General features: G+C 42.7%; 1 protein-coding gene across 1 annotated transcript in view; it reads right to left on the bottom strand.

The window, feature by feature from the left end:
* LOC126248603 (pyruvate dehydrogenase (acetyl-transferring) kinase, mitochondrial) overlaps positions 1-17,527 on the bottom strand; it is a 369,892-nt gene extending 352,365 nt beyond the window's left edge. The window contains exon 1 of the mRNA XM_049949739.1: positions 17,192-17,527. Within this exon, the coding sequence (XP_049805696.1) occupies positions 17,192-17,303 (112 nt within the window). The 5' untranslated portion in view covers positions 17,304-17,527. The remainder of the gene's footprint in view (positions 1-17,191) is intronic.
* Between the last annotated feature and the right edge of the window lie 763 nt (positions 17,528-18,290).

The raw sequence follows: 18,290 nt of genomic DNA, 5'->3' as shown, positions 1-18,290 counted from the left end.
TCGCCGCAGTGGCGTCAAATCGAAAGACTTGCACCAGGCGAGCGGTCTACCCGACGGGTGGCCCTCGTCAAAAAAACACTAAGGACATCACACACATCCATGCCCGAAGCAGGATTCGAATCTGCGACCACAGCGGTCGTGCGGTTCCAGACTATAGCGCCTAGAACCGCTCGTCCACTCCGGCCGGCAAAATGTTAATCACTAAAATATGTTACCTAACAAACGTATTACCGAAATTTCATTACTATACATTAATTATTTTATCGTTTTGCGATTTTTCTTCCGTCGGTATAGTTAATAGCATATACTACGTAATATTTAGAAGTCGACATCTGAAAAACAGCTTGTATTCATTTTGAAGCACAGAACGAAACCAGCATGCTAAAACTACGTGATTCTCTCATTCAACAAAAAGGGTCGTCCAAGGTTGGAATTTCTCAACGCAACAGCCATCGAATGCTGTCTCAGAAGGCACACAGTGTCCTGCAGTATGCGGACAGGTAACGTATGACCTAATCTACGCTAAACGACCCTATAGGTATGCGACAGTTTCCTAACGCTCTAACGAGCCGAAGTGGTGGTAATTTATTGATATTTGCATCTAGAATTAGTGAACGCAGCAACGAACGCCTTGGCTTAACGAGCTCGTTTCTGCAGTAGTATCATAAAGAGTACTCTGGTCCATTCGTCTGCAGGAATACTGTGTTCACCAACCCTGCTATCTTGCCTTCTTACGGTGGCGAAAATTCTTTCAAAGCCTCCGAACGTGAGATCGGTCCTGAAGATGGCACACTGCATACAGGAATTGATAAATGTCTGTGGAAAACCGGCAGTTAGGCTCTGATAATTTATTACAGAAAAATATGGCTACACACACTAATGGGAAACTAAAAGCAGGATTCCGAACTACTATGAAACATGAGAAGGTCCACTATGTATTTCACTTTCAGAGGGAACGAACTCAAGTTCAAAATGACATTTTCTCTGTATCCCTAACCACTTTTTCTCATGTAAATACAAAAAACTGCAACCAGTTACTTCTTAGAATAGTTATTTATTATACAATGAACCAGTTTTCAGGTTCACCTTCAGATGGTTTTCTGGAAGTTACATCACTATTTCTAGCATAATGTTGGGCGCTGGCTTGCGACAGTGTGGGCGGCTTTTTTCTGTTGGTGTCCACCTGTCTGCTTCCATTTTGATGGCCAGTTGGTACATCACTTCACAACTTTCACAAAATCTGTTTGCAATTACACTGTGATTGCGAAACTTTTAAAAGCAAACAGATTGCAGTTTTTTTTTGTATTTACATTCAATTAACAGACACGGTTCTAAAATATCCATAATGGATAAGCTCAACTTCTTCTTAGTTGTGTTAATGTTGAACACGTCACATGATACAGGACTACTATACGCGATGTATTTGTTTTCAAGCTTCTATATTTGTCAAAATATTAGATGTACAAATATAACTGATGCATTAAAAGAAACTCGCCTAGTTTGCAATGTGCCCAAGCAGCTGGCGCTGGGAGTTCAGTGCCTTGACAAAATGACGTCAAAGAAAGGAAATAGTTTTTTGCCTCCAAGCTGATATTCAGCGACGAGGCAACCCTCCTTTTATCTGGAAAGATTAATCGCCATAATGTGAGTGTACAGGGCACTGAAAATCCTCGTGAAAATGTGGCGCATGAACGAGATCTGGCGAAGGTTACACTATTGTTCTCTGTGCAGTGTCACAGACCCTTGATATGTTGCAGCTGTGGTTGTAGTTGTTTCCACAACTGACTACTGATTCCGAGAATTTCGTCTTCGAACAAGACGGGGCACCTCCTCATTGGAGCATCGATGTTCGTCGCTACCTAAACGACGAATTTCCGCGTTGCTGGATTGGGCGCAGTGGTGAAAATGATGTGGTTCTGTTCCCTTGGACACCCAGGTCGCCTCATCTAGTACCTTGTGACTTTTTCCTTTGGGGGTACATTAATGACCGTGTTTACTGACCGCCACTGCCAAGAACGCTAGAACAGCTCAGAGAATACATCAATGCTGCTGTGATGACCACCGACAGGATCTTGCTGCATGAGGTACGGAACGAACTTTACCACCGCTTGGACGTGTGTCATGTAACCAGAGCGGGAACCCGTAGAACATTTGCAGAGTGCAAAATGCAAACGTGGTGAGTACGGTTCTATTCACGCATCAATCATATTTGTACATTTAATACTTTGGAAAACATATAGTTTTTAAAACTAATGAATCGTTTGTAGTAGCCCTTTATTGTGTAGGCAATTTCTTCAACAGAGAAAAATAGGCTAGAAGCTCGAAATCGCTAAAACATGTAGCGGCGGCTATGCTCGTATTCCATAACGAAGGGACTAAAATACGAGCTGAGATTTTCCACTGTTCCACTGAATGTCACACCAACCCTAAAATTTTTCCTGCGTTCCTTTATGTAAGCAGTGACAGTTCCCTTTGTCATCCTTGATAAACTGAAGTTACGTTCGATCAGTGACCACCTCGCTACCCATGGGACCAAATAACAAGGCTATCATCTTGCAGAGAATTTACAATAACTGATATTCTATTCACCGTCAAAACATTAGAATAGAGGCCTGTTCGTTAAAACATGACACAGTATGGGATTTTGGAAGGGAGATTCGATTTTAACGTCTCTTCCACACTGAAAACATAAATCAAACATTTACTTCGTTGGCAAAGGTTGAGGATAGAAACTACTCGTCATCTTGTTATGGAACGACCTTAACTTTCGCCTCAAGTGTTCTACGGGAAATACGAAAACAGGACGTTGTCAGGAAGGGATTTGAGTCTCTCTCTCTCCTGATGAATAAGAGTCAAATAGGAAGGGCGATTATGTTTTTATGTTCCGCTGACGAGTTCATTAGAGGAGAAGCAAGCCCGGGAGGAGAAGGATGGAGAAGAAAACTAGTGGTGCCTTTTTCAAGGAACCCTCTTGTCGTTTACGTTAAGCTGTCTAGAGAACTCACGGGAAACATAAATCTGAATGGCAGAACAGGGATTGAACCAACATCCCTCCGCATAAGACTCCAGCATCTTACCACTACACCTTCGGGCTCAAATTATATAAACCCAGCCAAAGCATTAACCACTGTGCCACCTTGCCCTATGTGATGTATCAAATCATTTTCATTATGAATACGATCACGAACATAAACAAAAGCTATTAGCGATATATTCCACGTCTTTGCTGTTAAACAGACTGATCAGGTTAAATGCGAATATCTCCCATTAATCGTGAAAACGTTTATTCAAGTGTCTGTGAAATTTCCTCGTGTGACAAAATACCGTCGGTTTTGAATCGCTAATAACTACGATTCTAATAATGCGTAAACAATGTTTGAGCTCACGATGGATAGGTCATGTCTTTATGTGTCATCGCGCATTATTTGTTTAGCCTGTGACGTCTCGTACCAGCGACATTTTTACGAATTATAAATTGGTGTAGAATGGAAACGCGTTTACCTAGGACATTGATTCGAGTGTCATTGTGAAGGGTTTGCGGAGCACTACTGATAACCAAAGTGAGAAAATAAAAATATCCACCAGAATATAAAATAAGAGCGGTATTAAATCGAAATTGACAAAATAATGAAAGATGTCATCTTATATGACCCGTCGGTATGCTCGGTATTATAGAAATCTCAAGTCATAGGAAAAATGCCACTGAAAGGAATCCAAAAACCTAAAAAGTCCAGTGGCGAGCAGCTGTGAGAGTTACGACAGTGTCGAAAGGAAATGAGAAAACGGCGTAAAGTGATTTCGTAGCTGGCCCAGCCGGCCATAGAGCGACTATCGACTGTTCAGACTTGTTATTTAACTATTGTGTAACAATTATAATATTCTGTGTAATCATTGTATTAAATACATGGATAATTAAATTACACATTAATATGAAACACTTATTATGCTGTTATCCCGAATTTTTCACGAAAAATCTACAGTGTGGACCGTAATTGCGACATGTAGATTTTTTTTTAATAAGGGAATCAATCATCGAACCGAACGAGGGTGGCATATCCTTGTCTCACTTCGATCTTTTAACGTATTAAGACAACGTGTATATAGGAATGTACAATTCATGCAACACAGCAAGAGGATACCTATGACCGTATTTTTAATATCGTTGAGTGTTCCACATGAGGACATCTTCAAGACCGACCAAAATCCGCGAATCCAACAGTATGTCAGCCCGAGAGTTTCCTATAGCCACCCTACGATCTTTAACAATGAAACTATCAGGATTAAAAAAAGCGAGAAAGCATCTTAGCGACTGAAATGGTTCGTAAAACTGATGTGCTCTGAAGAATCACCCAAAGCGTTTCGATGTAGACAAGACCGCACATGCAGTAAGCGAACTAAATATATGATGAAAGGATCGCACATCATTCTCACGTAACTGCTTAGCTACGTTCATCGTAATTTTGTGTGTGTGTTTTTTTTTCTTCTTTACCATTGATGCTAATTGTATAGGTCTGTGCCCCACTTCCTACGACGGCGTGCTGAAAAGTAATAGCTCAGAACTTTTTCTGTGAAAACTCTTAAAATTTTTAAATAAAGCAAACTTTAGTAACATTCTACAAATTTATTCATCATTACATATTTATTTCTCAATACAGCCACCCAGACGACAAATACATTTCTCTCAACGAGAGACCAGTTTACTGATATCATCACTGCAGAATGTTTGACTTTGTCGACAGATCCATAACCTCACCTCTGCTTGCATCGCATCATCATTATCAAAGTGACGTCCTCGCAGATGTTCTTTAAGTTTTGGAAACATGAAAATCGGGTGGAGCCAAGTCGGGACTCTACGGAGGATGATCGATGACGGCGAACCCAAGGCGTCAGATTGTTGCAGATGTCGCAGCGCTCATGTGCGGTCTTGCACTGTTATGGTGAAGGAAAGGGTGCTCCATGTGTGAACGAACTATTCGAATTCGAAACTCGATAACGAGGACATGCTGTTTCTCACGCACCGACAGAGTTACGTTACATACCGCCTTGTTACACCCTACAATTCGGACCCTGTAACGGCAGAGGACTGCATATATGGTTCAAATGGCTCTGAGCACTATGGGACTCAACTGCTGTGGTCATTAGTCCCCTAGAACTTAGAACGACTTAAACCTAACTAACCTAAGGACATCACACACATCCATGCCCGAGGCAGGATTCGAACCTGCGACCGTAGCAGTCGCACAGTTCCGGACTGCGCGCCTAGAACCGCGAGACCACCGCGGCCGGCTGACTGCATATATGTAGACACGAAGAATAAATTTGTAAAGAGTTAATAATATGTTTCATTTAAAAAGCTTTAAGATTTTTCACATAAAAAACTCTGAGGCATTACTTTTCAGCATGCCCTGAGAAGATGTCATGACAGAACGTTCACGGGAGTTACTATCCGCAGCTACACTATTATTTTGATGAAACTGTGTTTTGCCTTGCAAACTTCCGTTCACTTTCAGTTCGCTGAATTGGTGACATTCTGTCGGAGAAACACCTTTATTCCGAAGTCTCTGGTTGAACATTATTTCGTAATATTCGCTGCAGACGCCACAAAACAGTGATATTTCCAAAAACCAGGCACAGACTACCCGAATTGCAAGTATTCACGTTCGAAAAGTGTATTATCTACCCGATTTGCTTTAGTGTGACTTCTACATCTACACTACAAAAGGAGCCTTAAGGCAAGTGGTGGCAGGTACTTGAGTTATGACTGACATCATCTTTCTAGTTCCAATCGCGGGAAGGCGAATGTCTGTAACATACAGTGCAAGCTCCAATTTCTCTAATGTTACAGATATTGTCTTTTCTGATGATACACGGTGGATGAAGTGATATGTTGCTCGACTCTTCTGACAACGTGCGCTCTCGGTGGAGCATGGCACCTCTTTAGCAGGCTTAAATGTCACTGGAGTTGGACGAGCATCACCAATACGGACCCGAGACGAAATCCATTGTTGTTCTTTGGGTCTTCCTGTCTCTTATATTGTTTTTACGTGATAAAGGTCCCAGATTGCCGGATAATACTCAAGTGTTTGGTCGAACGCGGGTTTTGTAGGCTACATCCTTCACAGACGAGTTATATTCCCTTAACGATTTTTCCACTCAGTCTCAGACTCTCTTCTGCCTCATCCACAATTATTTTATGTATTCGTTCCATTTTAGGCAGCTTTGCAAGCAATACTATATATTTAACAGTAGTAGTCGTTTCTAGTGACTGGCCGCCAACCTTGGAATCTAAAATTAATATTTATTTCGGCTTTCGCATTTCGCGCCATACTTGTCTTGCGTTGGGGCTCCCTATAGAAAACAGTGTCACCCGCGTACGGAGCGTCCGACGCTATAGCGTCCCTACAAAATAAAAATAGCTCACAAAACATACGTCTTTGCTACTCCCGAGACCTTTCGTCTGTGTATGATCCATGGTAATGAAGCTAATTCACAAGGTCTGCATAGATGTGACAACTTTACTTCGTCGGCAAGAGAACGTTACTGGGAAGCTCCACGCACACAAATCGGTGACATTTTCCTTAAATCCGCCAAAGCTGCTTTAAAGACTTTTGAGTAATTTTTTCAGATTCTGCAGAAGAAATCAGCTTAATTCACTTTAATTATTTTTAATATACGTGGGGCGTTCAACAAGTACTGCAACACTTCCTTTCTCGGCCAATTTCTGTTGAAAAAAATGCGGAATTCGCTGTGGGACATTGTGGAAAATTCCCGCTTCAGCCCCTACAGTAGCAGCGCTGTACGTTGCCTTCAAAATGAGGTCTGTTACGGAGGTGCGTTCCAAGCAGGAAGCTGTCGTTTAGTTTCCTTAGGCGGAAAAACAGAGCATCGCAAATATTCATAGGTGCTTACAGAATGTCTACAAAGAACTGGCAGTGAAAAAAAGCATGGTCAGTCATTGGGCGCGGCGTCTTTGATCATCGCAACAAGGCCGCGCAAACCTGTCCGATCTCCTGCGCGCCGGCCGGCCGCACACAGCTGTGACTCCTGCAATGTTGGTACGTGCGGACACTCTCATTCGGGGTGATAGACGGATCACAAACATCTCGCTGCACAACTGGACGTCTCTATTGGTAGTGCTGACACACTCATCCACAAGTTAGGGTACTCAAAGGTGTGTGCCCGGTTTAAGTTCTTCGCCGCCTAACAGAAGCGTCTTCAGCGTGTTCACACGAACTTCTCCTTCTCCATGACAAGGCAAGAGCTAACAACTCCGTGCACCTGATAGGAGCTCACAGGACTTTACTGGACCATTCTTCCTCATCCATCCTACAGCCCCGACCTCGCACCTCCCGACTTCTATTTGTCTGGCCCAATTACGGATGCACTTCGTTGGAAACAGTGCATAGATTATGGGGAGGTTATTGACGTAGCACGACGTTGTCTCCGACGTCGACTAGTAGAGTGTTACCGTGCAGGCAACCAGGCCAGTAAGGTTGCGTTAAGGCCGTCGCGTTGAATGGACATTATGTTGTAAAACAGGTTTTTGTCGCCGAAAGAATGGAGAATAACATGGTATATTGGAATCCCCAATAAAACCAACCTGCTTTCACAAAAATGTGTTTCATTACCTATTGAACCTACCTCAGATATAAACTGGAGCAAAACACGAAAAAAACTTAATCATCAGGAGAAGCTCAACACAATAATGACGCATGATGTGACGTGGACACTTAAAAAAAAAATCTAATAACGTACCTTCGCAGAGGTTTCAAAGAAGATTTATGGCCCCTCCCTCACTAACAAAGAGCGCACGTAGGCTACAGTGATGAAATGAAATGTTCAACCGTGTACACGCAGTTTTACCCAGTGCAGTGACCGTGAGATCGATTAAAAGCAAATGGTGGGTGGTGAGAGATAAACTGTTTCGGCACTCTTAATGAAGAAATGCAGGACGAAATACTGCTTCATGAAGAAATGCAGGACGAAATACTGCTTTACAGTAAGTGACTCTCATGGGTGATCTCTTGGTTACTGAAGTAAATACCGGCCAGCCGGTGTGGCTGAGCGGTTCTAGGCGCTTCAGTCTGGAACCGCGGGACCGCTACGGTCGCAGGTTCGAATCCTGCCTCGGGCATGGATGTGTGTGATGTCCTTAGGTTAGTTAGGTTTAAGTAGTTCTACGTTCTAGGGGACTGATGACCTCCGATGTTAAGTCCCATAGTGCTCAGAGCCATTTGAACCTTTTCTTTTTTTTTTTTTTTTTTGAGGTAAATACCAGAATATGGATTAATCATCTTCTGGAAGTGGCAAACTGTGATAGTAATGTGTATATGTGTGAACGCCATTAAACATTGCTTTAATGTTATATAACTCCGTTCAGTCCCTCAGCTGGTTGTGTGAACCGACTGCTTTCCTTTTATCTTCTACACGGTAAATGCTATTTTCCTCTCTTGAGTATCCAACACACTACATATGGAATTTAGTTACACTATGTGATCAAAAGTATCCGGACACCCCAAAAACATACGTTTTTCACATTAGGTGCATTGTGCTGCCACCTACTGACAGTTTCTCCATATCAGCGACCTCAGTAGTCATTAGACATAGTGAGAGAGCAGAATGGAGCGCTCCACGAAACTCGGGGACTTTGAACGTGGTCAGGTGATTGGGTGTCACTTGTGTCATACGCCTGTACGCGAGATTTCCACACTCATAAACATCCCTAGGTCCACTGTTTCCGAGTGATAGTCAAGTGGAAACGTGAAAGGACACGTACAGCACAAAAGCGTACAGGCCGACCTCGTCTGTTGACTGACAGAACGCCGACAGTTGGAGATAGTCGCAACGTGTAATAGACATCTATCCAAACCATCATACAGTAATACCAAACTTCATCAGGATAAATTGCAAGTACTATGACAGTTTGGCGGGAGGTGAGAAAACTTGGATTTCATGGTCGAGCGGCTGCTCATAAGCCACACATCGCACCGGTAAATGCAAAACGACGCCTCGCTTGGTTTAAGGAGCGTAAACATTGGACCATTGAACGGTGGAAAAACGTTGTGTGGGGTGACGAATCACGGTAAACAATGTGGCGATCAGATGGCAAGGTGTGGCTATGGCGGATGCCCGGTGAACATCTGCCAGCGTGTGTAGTACCAACAGTAAAATTCGGAGGCGGTGGTGTTATAGTGTGGTCGTGTTTTTCATGGAGGGTGCTTGCACCACTTGTTGTTTTGTGTGGCACTATCACAGCACAGACCTACATTGATGTTTTAAGCACCTTCTTGCTTCCCACTGTTGAAGAGCAATTCGGGGATGGCGGCTGCATCTTTCAACACGATCGAGCACCTGTTCATAATGCACGGTCTGTGGCGGAGTGGTTACACGACAATAACATCCCTGTAATGGATTGGCCTGCACAGAGTCCTGACCTGAATCCCATAGAAAACCCTTGGGATTATTCGGAACGCCGACTTCGTGCCAGGCCTCACCGACCGACATCGATACCTGCCTTCGGTGCAGCACACCGTGAAGAATGGGCTGCCATTCCCCAAGAAACCTTCCAGCAGCTGACTGAACGTATGCCTGCGAAAGTGGAAGCTGTCATCAAGGCTAAGGGTAGGCCAACATTATTTTGAATTCCAGCATTACCGATGGAGGGCGCCAGGAACTTTTAAGTCATTTTCAGCCAGGTGTCCGGATACTTTTGATCACATAGTTTATATGCGGAGTTGATGGGATTAGAAGTTCGGAGGGGGGGGGGTTGTGGATTAGGGGGTACGTGGACAGTGATAGTAAAAATTCGGTGAAGACGTCTTAAGAGTGACATACAAAGTATACTAAAGTCAAACAGTAATTAAGGTAAAATATCTTAATAGTTGTAACGAAAAGTGAAGGCCTAATGTTTCACTATAATAATATTGTTCGATAATACTTTGATAGCTTTGAAATACGAAATGAACAATCACTAATGGTGACTCAGATTTGCTGTGGCACGCTTAGGTATAGCAGTAATGAGAAATACGAGTTTTTAGAAAACAGACTGACTCCATTCGTATAACTATTGCTGCAAATTCCATTACTGAAGAACATTAGCAGATGATTAGGGCTGTTCCTCATTCTATAGGCCGACAGCATTATTTCTGAATCATCTTTAGCAAATCGAGTCTTTGCGCACTGTGGTTTCCAACGACCCTAAGGTCGGTTTGATGTACTTCTCAATTCCTGTCGCTTACCAGCTGTTCTTCTCTTTTCAGGTGCTGTAAGTCTCAAGAATTCGACATATTAATTGCGAAACTGGATTCTTGAAGTCATTGCACCAAACTGCTATACAAAACTGCAAAATACAACCGACAATGTTTAACACATTTAGGTGCAATCTAAGTTGTTTAATCTTATGAGCCAGTGGTCAATTAGTTCAAGAATCACAGTATTCGGACACCTATTAGAGGACATTGCACGGGATGTGTCCACCCTTTGCCTTTATGACGGCTTGAACTCTGCCGAGGACACTTTCAGTGAGGCGTCTGAATGTTGGTGGAGGAATGGCAGATCACGGTTCCTCAAGAGCTAAAAGCAGAGATGTTGGACGCAGGATTTTGGCGCGAAATAGACGATCTAGTTTGTTCCAAAGTTTTTCCATCGGGTCCAGGCTGGGACCTAAGGCAGGCCAGTCCTTTTTAGGAATTTTATCGTCCACAAAGCATCGCTTCACAAATGTTGCTTTGTAACACTACGGTTTGCAAAACACAATGCTGTACAATATGTTCATATGCTTTTTGCGTTTAGCGTTTTATTAAGTGCAATAAGGGACCCATACCCTAATCACAATAAGTAACCCCATACCGCAACATAACTTCATCCGTTCTTCACAGTTAGCACTACACATGATAGCAAGTAATATTCTCCAGGCATTCGTCAAACCCAAATCCTTCCATGGAATTGTCACAGGGTACAGCCTGATTATGGTATTTTTTTTTAACACTCTCTACGCACAGTCATTATGCTAGCTGGACTGTGGTGGTTCTTTGGAATTCACGAGTGATCCCTTTCGCTGATTTCATGTGTATATCTGGGTGTTTTGCAACTACACTGGATGGTCTCTGTCCGTCACCACATGAGGTCCGCCTGGTCTTTGTGTTCCTTCGAGTTTCCGTAGCGCAATCACATCATCGACAGTTGACTTGGGGGAATTATGGAAGGATTGAATTGTCCCTAATGGATTTGTTACTCAGGTGACATCAAATGACTACTCCATGTTAGAAATCAGTGATCTCTCCTAACCCACCTATTGTGCTGTTTCTGTGTCTCTACTAACAACACAATACTCTTCGCCTCCTTCTATACTGACGCATCCGCCTTTCGATATCTTTAGGTCGATTTCGCATTACACAGAGATGTATTCGAAATGTACGCAAATGTTAAATATCACTTAGAAAGTGGGGTCAAATGCAACGTTATAAGTGTAACAGCATTAATCGTATGGTTCCGCAAACTTTCCCTGCGTAATTTGTTATACTCATGTCGGACCTCCAGCCAGAACATACCGTCATCTGGACACAATATTTCAAAAAAATGGCTCTGAGCGCTATGGGACTTAACTTCTGAGGTCAGCAGTCTCCTAGACTCAGAACTACTTAAACCTAACTAACCCAAGGACATCACACACATCCATGCCCGAGGCAGGATTCGAACCTGCGACCGTAGCGGTCGCGCGGTTCCAGACTGAAGCGCCTAGAACCGCTCGGTCACTTAGGCCGGCCACAATATTTCGGCGGTCCATCTGGCCGCCATCTTCAAATGAGGAGGCCGTCGCACTGAAATCAGTCCCGGCGAGGTAGGGTGACGGCGTACTCACCTGAAGATGGTGGTCACGTAAATCGCCGAAACATTGTGCCCAAATGACGATATGTTCCGGCTGGAGACCTGACATGAATACAACCAGCATTAATGGTAGTTAACAAGAAGTTCTACGTTCTCTTTCAGGTTTGAATTCAACAACGTTACCCATTGTTTTCCTTTTTGAGTGATGCTGCATGGTATTTGATGAGCTAGACGCTTTTGAAAGGAACGGGGTTCAAAGTCCCGTGCAGCATCTTTATTTGCGTTTTTCGTGGTCTTCTTAAACAGCTTCAGGCAAAGTGAGCGATGGTTCCCCGAACAAGAAGCCATCCCCTTCCCAGCCCATGTATCCAAGTGGCCTCTGCGTCAACGGACATCGAACCCGTATTCCTTCTTCGCTGCAGTCTGGAACCGCAAGACCGCTACGGTCGCAGGTTCGAATCCTGCCTCGGGCATGGATGTTTGTGATGTCCTTAGGTTAGTTAGGTTTAACTAGTTCTAAGTTCTAGGGGACTAATGACCTCAGCAGTTGAGTCCCATAGTGCTCAGAGCCATTTGAACCATTCCTTCTTAAAATGGCTCTGAGCACCATGGGACTTAACTTCTGAGGTCATCAGTCCCCTAGACTCAGAACTACTTAAACCTAACTAACCTAAGGACATCACACACATCCATGCCCGAGGCAGGATTCGATCCTGCGACCGTAGCAGCAGCGCGGTTCCAGACTGAAGCGCCTAGAACCGCTCGACCACAGCGGCCGGCTATATTCCTTCTTAAACTGTGGCTCCAGGCGGAAAAATCAATCTCCTTTTGCTTGCCTAGATTCGATATTTCGGCTCCAATAGGCTTCGCCGTGACTTGATTAGCTCAAGAGATGACATAGTAAAAAAATAAGTAACGAAAATCACTTTGGCGTTAAAGTTTTCGCTTTGGCGACAGCGGCTCAGTAATTGGAGGATATGTCTCCAACGCTAGCAGAAGTTGTCCTCAACACTCTGTCCTTACAGATGGTGCACAGTTTTAGACAGAGCCTCGAGGTATCGGCTCACATAGACGTCCTCCATTGATCACTCAGAAAAACACAACAGTGTCAGAAGTAGTAGTAACAGAATACAGCGTATGCCTTGCGAGTAGGTGTCTAAATCTTTGCGCCTTTGTGCAACTCAGTTAGCACCATTCTGCAAGATCCGACCAAAGCAAGGAAGCTACATTCTTTTGTCGACACCACGCTTTATGACCGAGTAGCATAAAATACCAGCCCTCGAAACGTGGCGGAACGCTAAAAATAAACAAACAACCAATTTCGAGGTGTAGAAATGACGGTTTCCTGACAAAATCACAAAACAAAGCAGGTCTTTTAACACAAGAGGTGTCTTTCATATCGCCGGCCGGTGTGGCGGAGCGGTTCTAGGCGCTTCAGTCTGGAACCGCCCGACCGCTATGGTCGCAGGTCGAATCCTGCCTTGGGCATGGATGTGTGTGATGTCCTTAGGTTAGTTAGGTTTAAGTAGTTCTAGGTTCCCTAATGTTAAGTCCCATAGTGCTCAGAGCCATTTGAACCATTTTTTTGTCTTTCATATCCTAAAAATGTTTCTCTGTCAAGAAGAGAATGGAGGCTGTTTCTTCGCTGGAAGCGTGTGATGAAAACTGTGCTCGATGGGAAGCGCTACGCGGAAGAAGACGCACCTAAAAGTCGTAAGAACAGTTGAAGCTGTTTTCCCAAGATCGAGAATTGACTGTTGGTTCTTTTGTCACTATGTTTCATCGTATGAATCAAATTAACATCGAGCATTTGACTATAATAGGATCCAAGTTCTAGGGCACACGAGTACAATTCTGCTTGTGTCGTGTGTGACCTTGAACACACTGCAAACGGGCGATTTTCTACTGCTTAAGAACTTACTGCCGTGGGACGACCAGTGTGCCTAGCGGCCAGCGGTAAATTGGAAAAATTATTTACTGGTAGCTTCAAAAGAACGAGAGTAGCGAGAATTGTTTCAAAAAAGTAAAATTAATTGAAATATCCTGTTAAGGTAACTTTCGTGTATGTACCGCTTTCAAAAGGGGCACTCGTAATAATGAAAAGAAATTACATAAACTCAACAGCGTGTGTTGGAAATATTGCTTTCTGGAGAACAAGTGGTATCCACTTTTTTTATTTATTTATTTTTTACTTTTAACTCCGTGACAATCAGACGAATTTCTGTTGAATATATTCAACTTTCCTACAACCCCCCCCCCCCCAAAAAAAAAAAAAAAAAAAAAAAAAAAAAAGCTGTAGCCACGTTCGCCTAGTGAATACAAAAACAAAACCGATAAAAAATCTAACTTGTTTTGCCAATGTAGGATTCATTGTGGACGCATTTTAAAAATTACCCAACTACGCAACCCGTTTATCACACATTATTGAGATGATTCTGAACGTCGCTGCCATGAGACATGACGGTATTCTTCCGATTTCACAAAAGTGTTGTTACAAGCGATATCGACGCATAGCTGAAGTAAGATAATGAAAGTGATTTCTTTTGGAACTCAAATTATACTCGTAAATCAGAGTTTCTTGTTAATAAATGCACGCTGGCCAATGTTCTATCAGAAACAGCGAGTTCAGGCAAGAGGCTAATATCCACGCACATCAGATCCATTCGCCGCTTCTTTCTTCAGCTACCGTAGACACACAACTCTGTGTTTATGTTTTTCTCATCGTGGGTTTGTGTCCTTCTGCGATAGTAAATTATCTGTGAAAGGCAAGAAATTAAACACTGTCCAGGACAGGGCCTCGTTCGAGTAACCAAAATACTGCGGCGTGGTCCGCAAATATAACTTTTCTTCTCTGAGTAGAACAACTCACATCTTGAAATTTTCACTGGTGTATCAGTACGAATTGGGACCGGGAATCAAACAAGTTTGACAGCAAGCAAGAAGTCACCGTGCTGAATAACAGAAAGGATGACATTTTTCGTCCATTAACGCAGGGTTTAAATGGCTCTGAGCACTATGCGACTTAACTTCTGAGGTCATCAGTCGCCTAGAACTTAGAACTAATTAAACCTAACTAACCTAAGGACATCATACACATCCATGCCCGAGGCAGGATTCGAACCTGCGACCGTAGTGGTCGCTCGGTTCCAGACTGTAGCGCCTAGAACCGCACGGCCACTCCGGCCGGCTAACGCAGGGTTTGATGAGTATGAAATGCAAATGTAAGGATTCAGGAATTTCTTAGTTACGGAAGTAGAAAAACTAAACACGAGCGATCGAACCGAAATGTTCCTACCACTATTTTATGCTATCTGATGAATTCCATTCTTGAGGTGCATAAGGTCTCAGAAGAATAAACAAGGCACTGATTTCCATGAAACTGAAATGGTTATAAAGAGTCATTTTCTTTTTCGGGAACCGATAATGAATTACAAGTACGTCAAAGAAGAAAAACCATTTAATTGGCTCGAAGAAACATTGTTCCATTGTTGTCCTGGTAGACTGATCAGACATTAAACGAAAAAAAAGAATGATTGTTTAGATAATACAGGACACAAAGAGAGAGAGAGAGAGAGAGAGAGAGAGAGAGAGAGAGATTTGTGTGTGTGTGTGTGTGTGTGTGTGTGTGTGTGTGTGTATGTGTTCACTGAAAGACGTGAAGGTAACTCGTTCCAAGCCTATACATACATAAGAGTACTGTACGTTCGATATAATTGAATGTGGTCGTGCATTTGTTAAGACATTGGCCTCAGATGCGGGGGGGCGGATGCTCATTCGTGTCCTGCCACTCTGATTTAGGTTTCCGTGAATCAAAAAAATGGCTCTGAGCACTATGGGACTTAACAGCTATGGTCATAAGTCCCCTAGAACTTAGAACTACTTAAACCTAACTAACCTAAGGACATCACACAACACCCAGTCATCACGAGGCAGAGAAAATCCCTGACCCCGCCGGGAATCGAACCCGGGAACCCGGGCATGGGAGTTTCCGTGAATCGCTTCGGTCAAATGCTGAGATGGTCCCTACAACAAGGCCACGGCAGACCACCTGTTCTGTACTTACCTCTTTCTGTATTTGGATGTCTCTACAGATGACATGTTTTCCTTGTATTAAGTTGATAGAACCTATATAATTGTAAAACGTTCCATGGATGAATAAATTACTAAGTTATTTGTCATATTAACTGCCAACTAACCAGGTGATAAAACGTACAGTAAGCAACAGATAACAAAAGGCTGCCTCAGTAAAATCAGAAGATGCTGCCTTTAATAGTGGTATTTACAGTGAAAGAGGATGGAATCAAATTAGCTAGTGTGGGAGGCAAGTGCAGTGGATGTAAGCTAACTGTCTCACAATCCAAGGAATGTATACTTTATGTACAACTGCAGTAAGACATCTTCATACGTCAGTACATACGCTTCATCATCCTATTCCAACAATGGGCACTTAATTGTTGGGTGACAGGAAAGGTTACTAGACAGAATATATACAAAAAGCAAACTGAAATAAATTCTTCGCGAAGTGTAGAAAAATTGTGTATGTATCCATAAGTATGTGACCACAGAATACAGTAGGATAATTTTTGTTTTAATTTCATAATTACAGCCCGTAAATAGACATACAAACGAAAATTCTTGGCAGATTGATGTATCATTCACTACTTGTAACGTTATCAGAAAGCTGGTGTGAAAAACATGCAATGGTAACGTATGACAGGATAAACTATAATAAATACATTCCCGGTAGGATCCTAAACCAAATAAATACAAAATTAAAAATATAGACATCTAGCCATTGGCAATTGGTGTTATTAACAGCAGCACACCGAAAATTTTATGACTGTTCTCCCCCAAAACTATCGCTAATGTCATTTCTTTATTTGCACCTCATATCAAACTCTATGGCAAATTAAGTTACTGCCAGAGAAGCATATTTGTTGTTAGCTATACTCCAAGAACATAAAAACAAACCTGAAGACTCTATATCATAAAAATTCTCCATTTTATCGCTGAAAATGCATATATATACAAAAAGCAAAGCAGCGAAGCTATAAGTTCACTTGATGCATTCTGGCACAGTAAATGCTACAAGTATGTCATTTATAAGCAAGCGTACTGTCCTACTATCGCTCAGGAAGGCTGCCATTTATTATGTTAAGAAGTTTCATTGAACTTTTATGCTGCGAGCCCAGTGAAGCTCGCACAGCAAAACAGTACTTCATTCAGTTTAGGTGAATGAACATTTGGATGCATACACAAAAAGAAACTACACAGAAATGACAGTAAGCGTGTAAATAAAAAGAATGCGGTGTAAACGTAATCTCAATACACGAAGTACACATGATTATATTTAAGAATTACTTACCGAAGTCAATGAACTGTTTAATTGAAAGCGGCGACGGGTTGAACTGTGAATAGTAGTCAAGCATACTAGCTATGCTACTCATATTTTTAAACACTCTTCTTGTCAATCTCATTTTTGTTTTTGTTATTCAAAGTGAATGAAAAATTAAATAGTTGTGACAGGCGACTAGTATGAATTACCACCGCTAAGCGGCAGTATATATTGCATTAAAACAAATTTTACTAGAAGTTCTCGCAAATTATTGAAGTTCTCATTACAGTAGCAACTACACAGCCTCCACTCTCGCCTGATGAATGCATCACATCACAGCAACGGCGACAAGTGCGTCTGCCTTGCAGCACGACACAACACAAGTTTAAAATCCACACACAATCTTTGGACACGAAGAGACTCCTACGATGGATACAAAGAGTTTCCTCAGAAAGACGAAAGTCTGTACGGTTGTTTAGGCCGGGCCACACGCAACGATATCTGCGCATATACCTGCGCAGATATCTGAGCCGGGAATAAAGCGCCGCCTGGCGCGTCGACGCGACACATCTACAGCTGGCCCGCCATCTGTCGGTCTAGGAAAGAACTTCCAGCTGCAAGCGGCTACTCTCGGATACTTAACTCGTAATGTAGGAAATTCTCTCGTGACCCATAATAATTGCAACAAAGTGTGCGAGGCAGAAAGAACGATCTAAATGGTAAAAATAGTGGCTCATTGAGCGACGGCAGTTTCACATATCAGTTTACTCCGCGAGTTATACAGCGAATCCGAGGTTTGGCGAAATTATTTGCGAATGGACTTGCAGACATAGCGACACTGCGATTCCTGCCTGGCACCATCAATAAGTTACAAGGATTTAGAAATTTCGACACTAATGTCCAAGCAAGCATAGGAAGAAATCATAATACAGCGCGAAGGTATAGCCACTGTCCTGAAGGAGGACTTCATTAATACAAGAAAGTATCTCAGTTACGTGCGATACCAATTATCACAATTACATGTAATATGTTTACATTTTTAGACTTGTTTTGTACTCCATGCATTTATAGAAACCGTAGAAGAGACCAATGAGGTTTCTTTAAATTTGCTTCTGAGCATCTGGTGATT

This window comes from Schistocerca nitens, chromosome 3 (assembly GCF_023898315.1).
Source record: "Schistocerca nitens isolate TAMUIC-IGC-003100 chromosome 3, iqSchNite1.1, whole genome shotgun sequence".
NCBI lineage: Eukaryota > Metazoa > Arthropoda > Insecta > Orthoptera > Acrididae > Schistocerca > Schistocerca nitens.
Note: the sequence above shows the minus strand (reverse complement) of the source record. Positions and strands in the feature narration are given on the sequence as shown.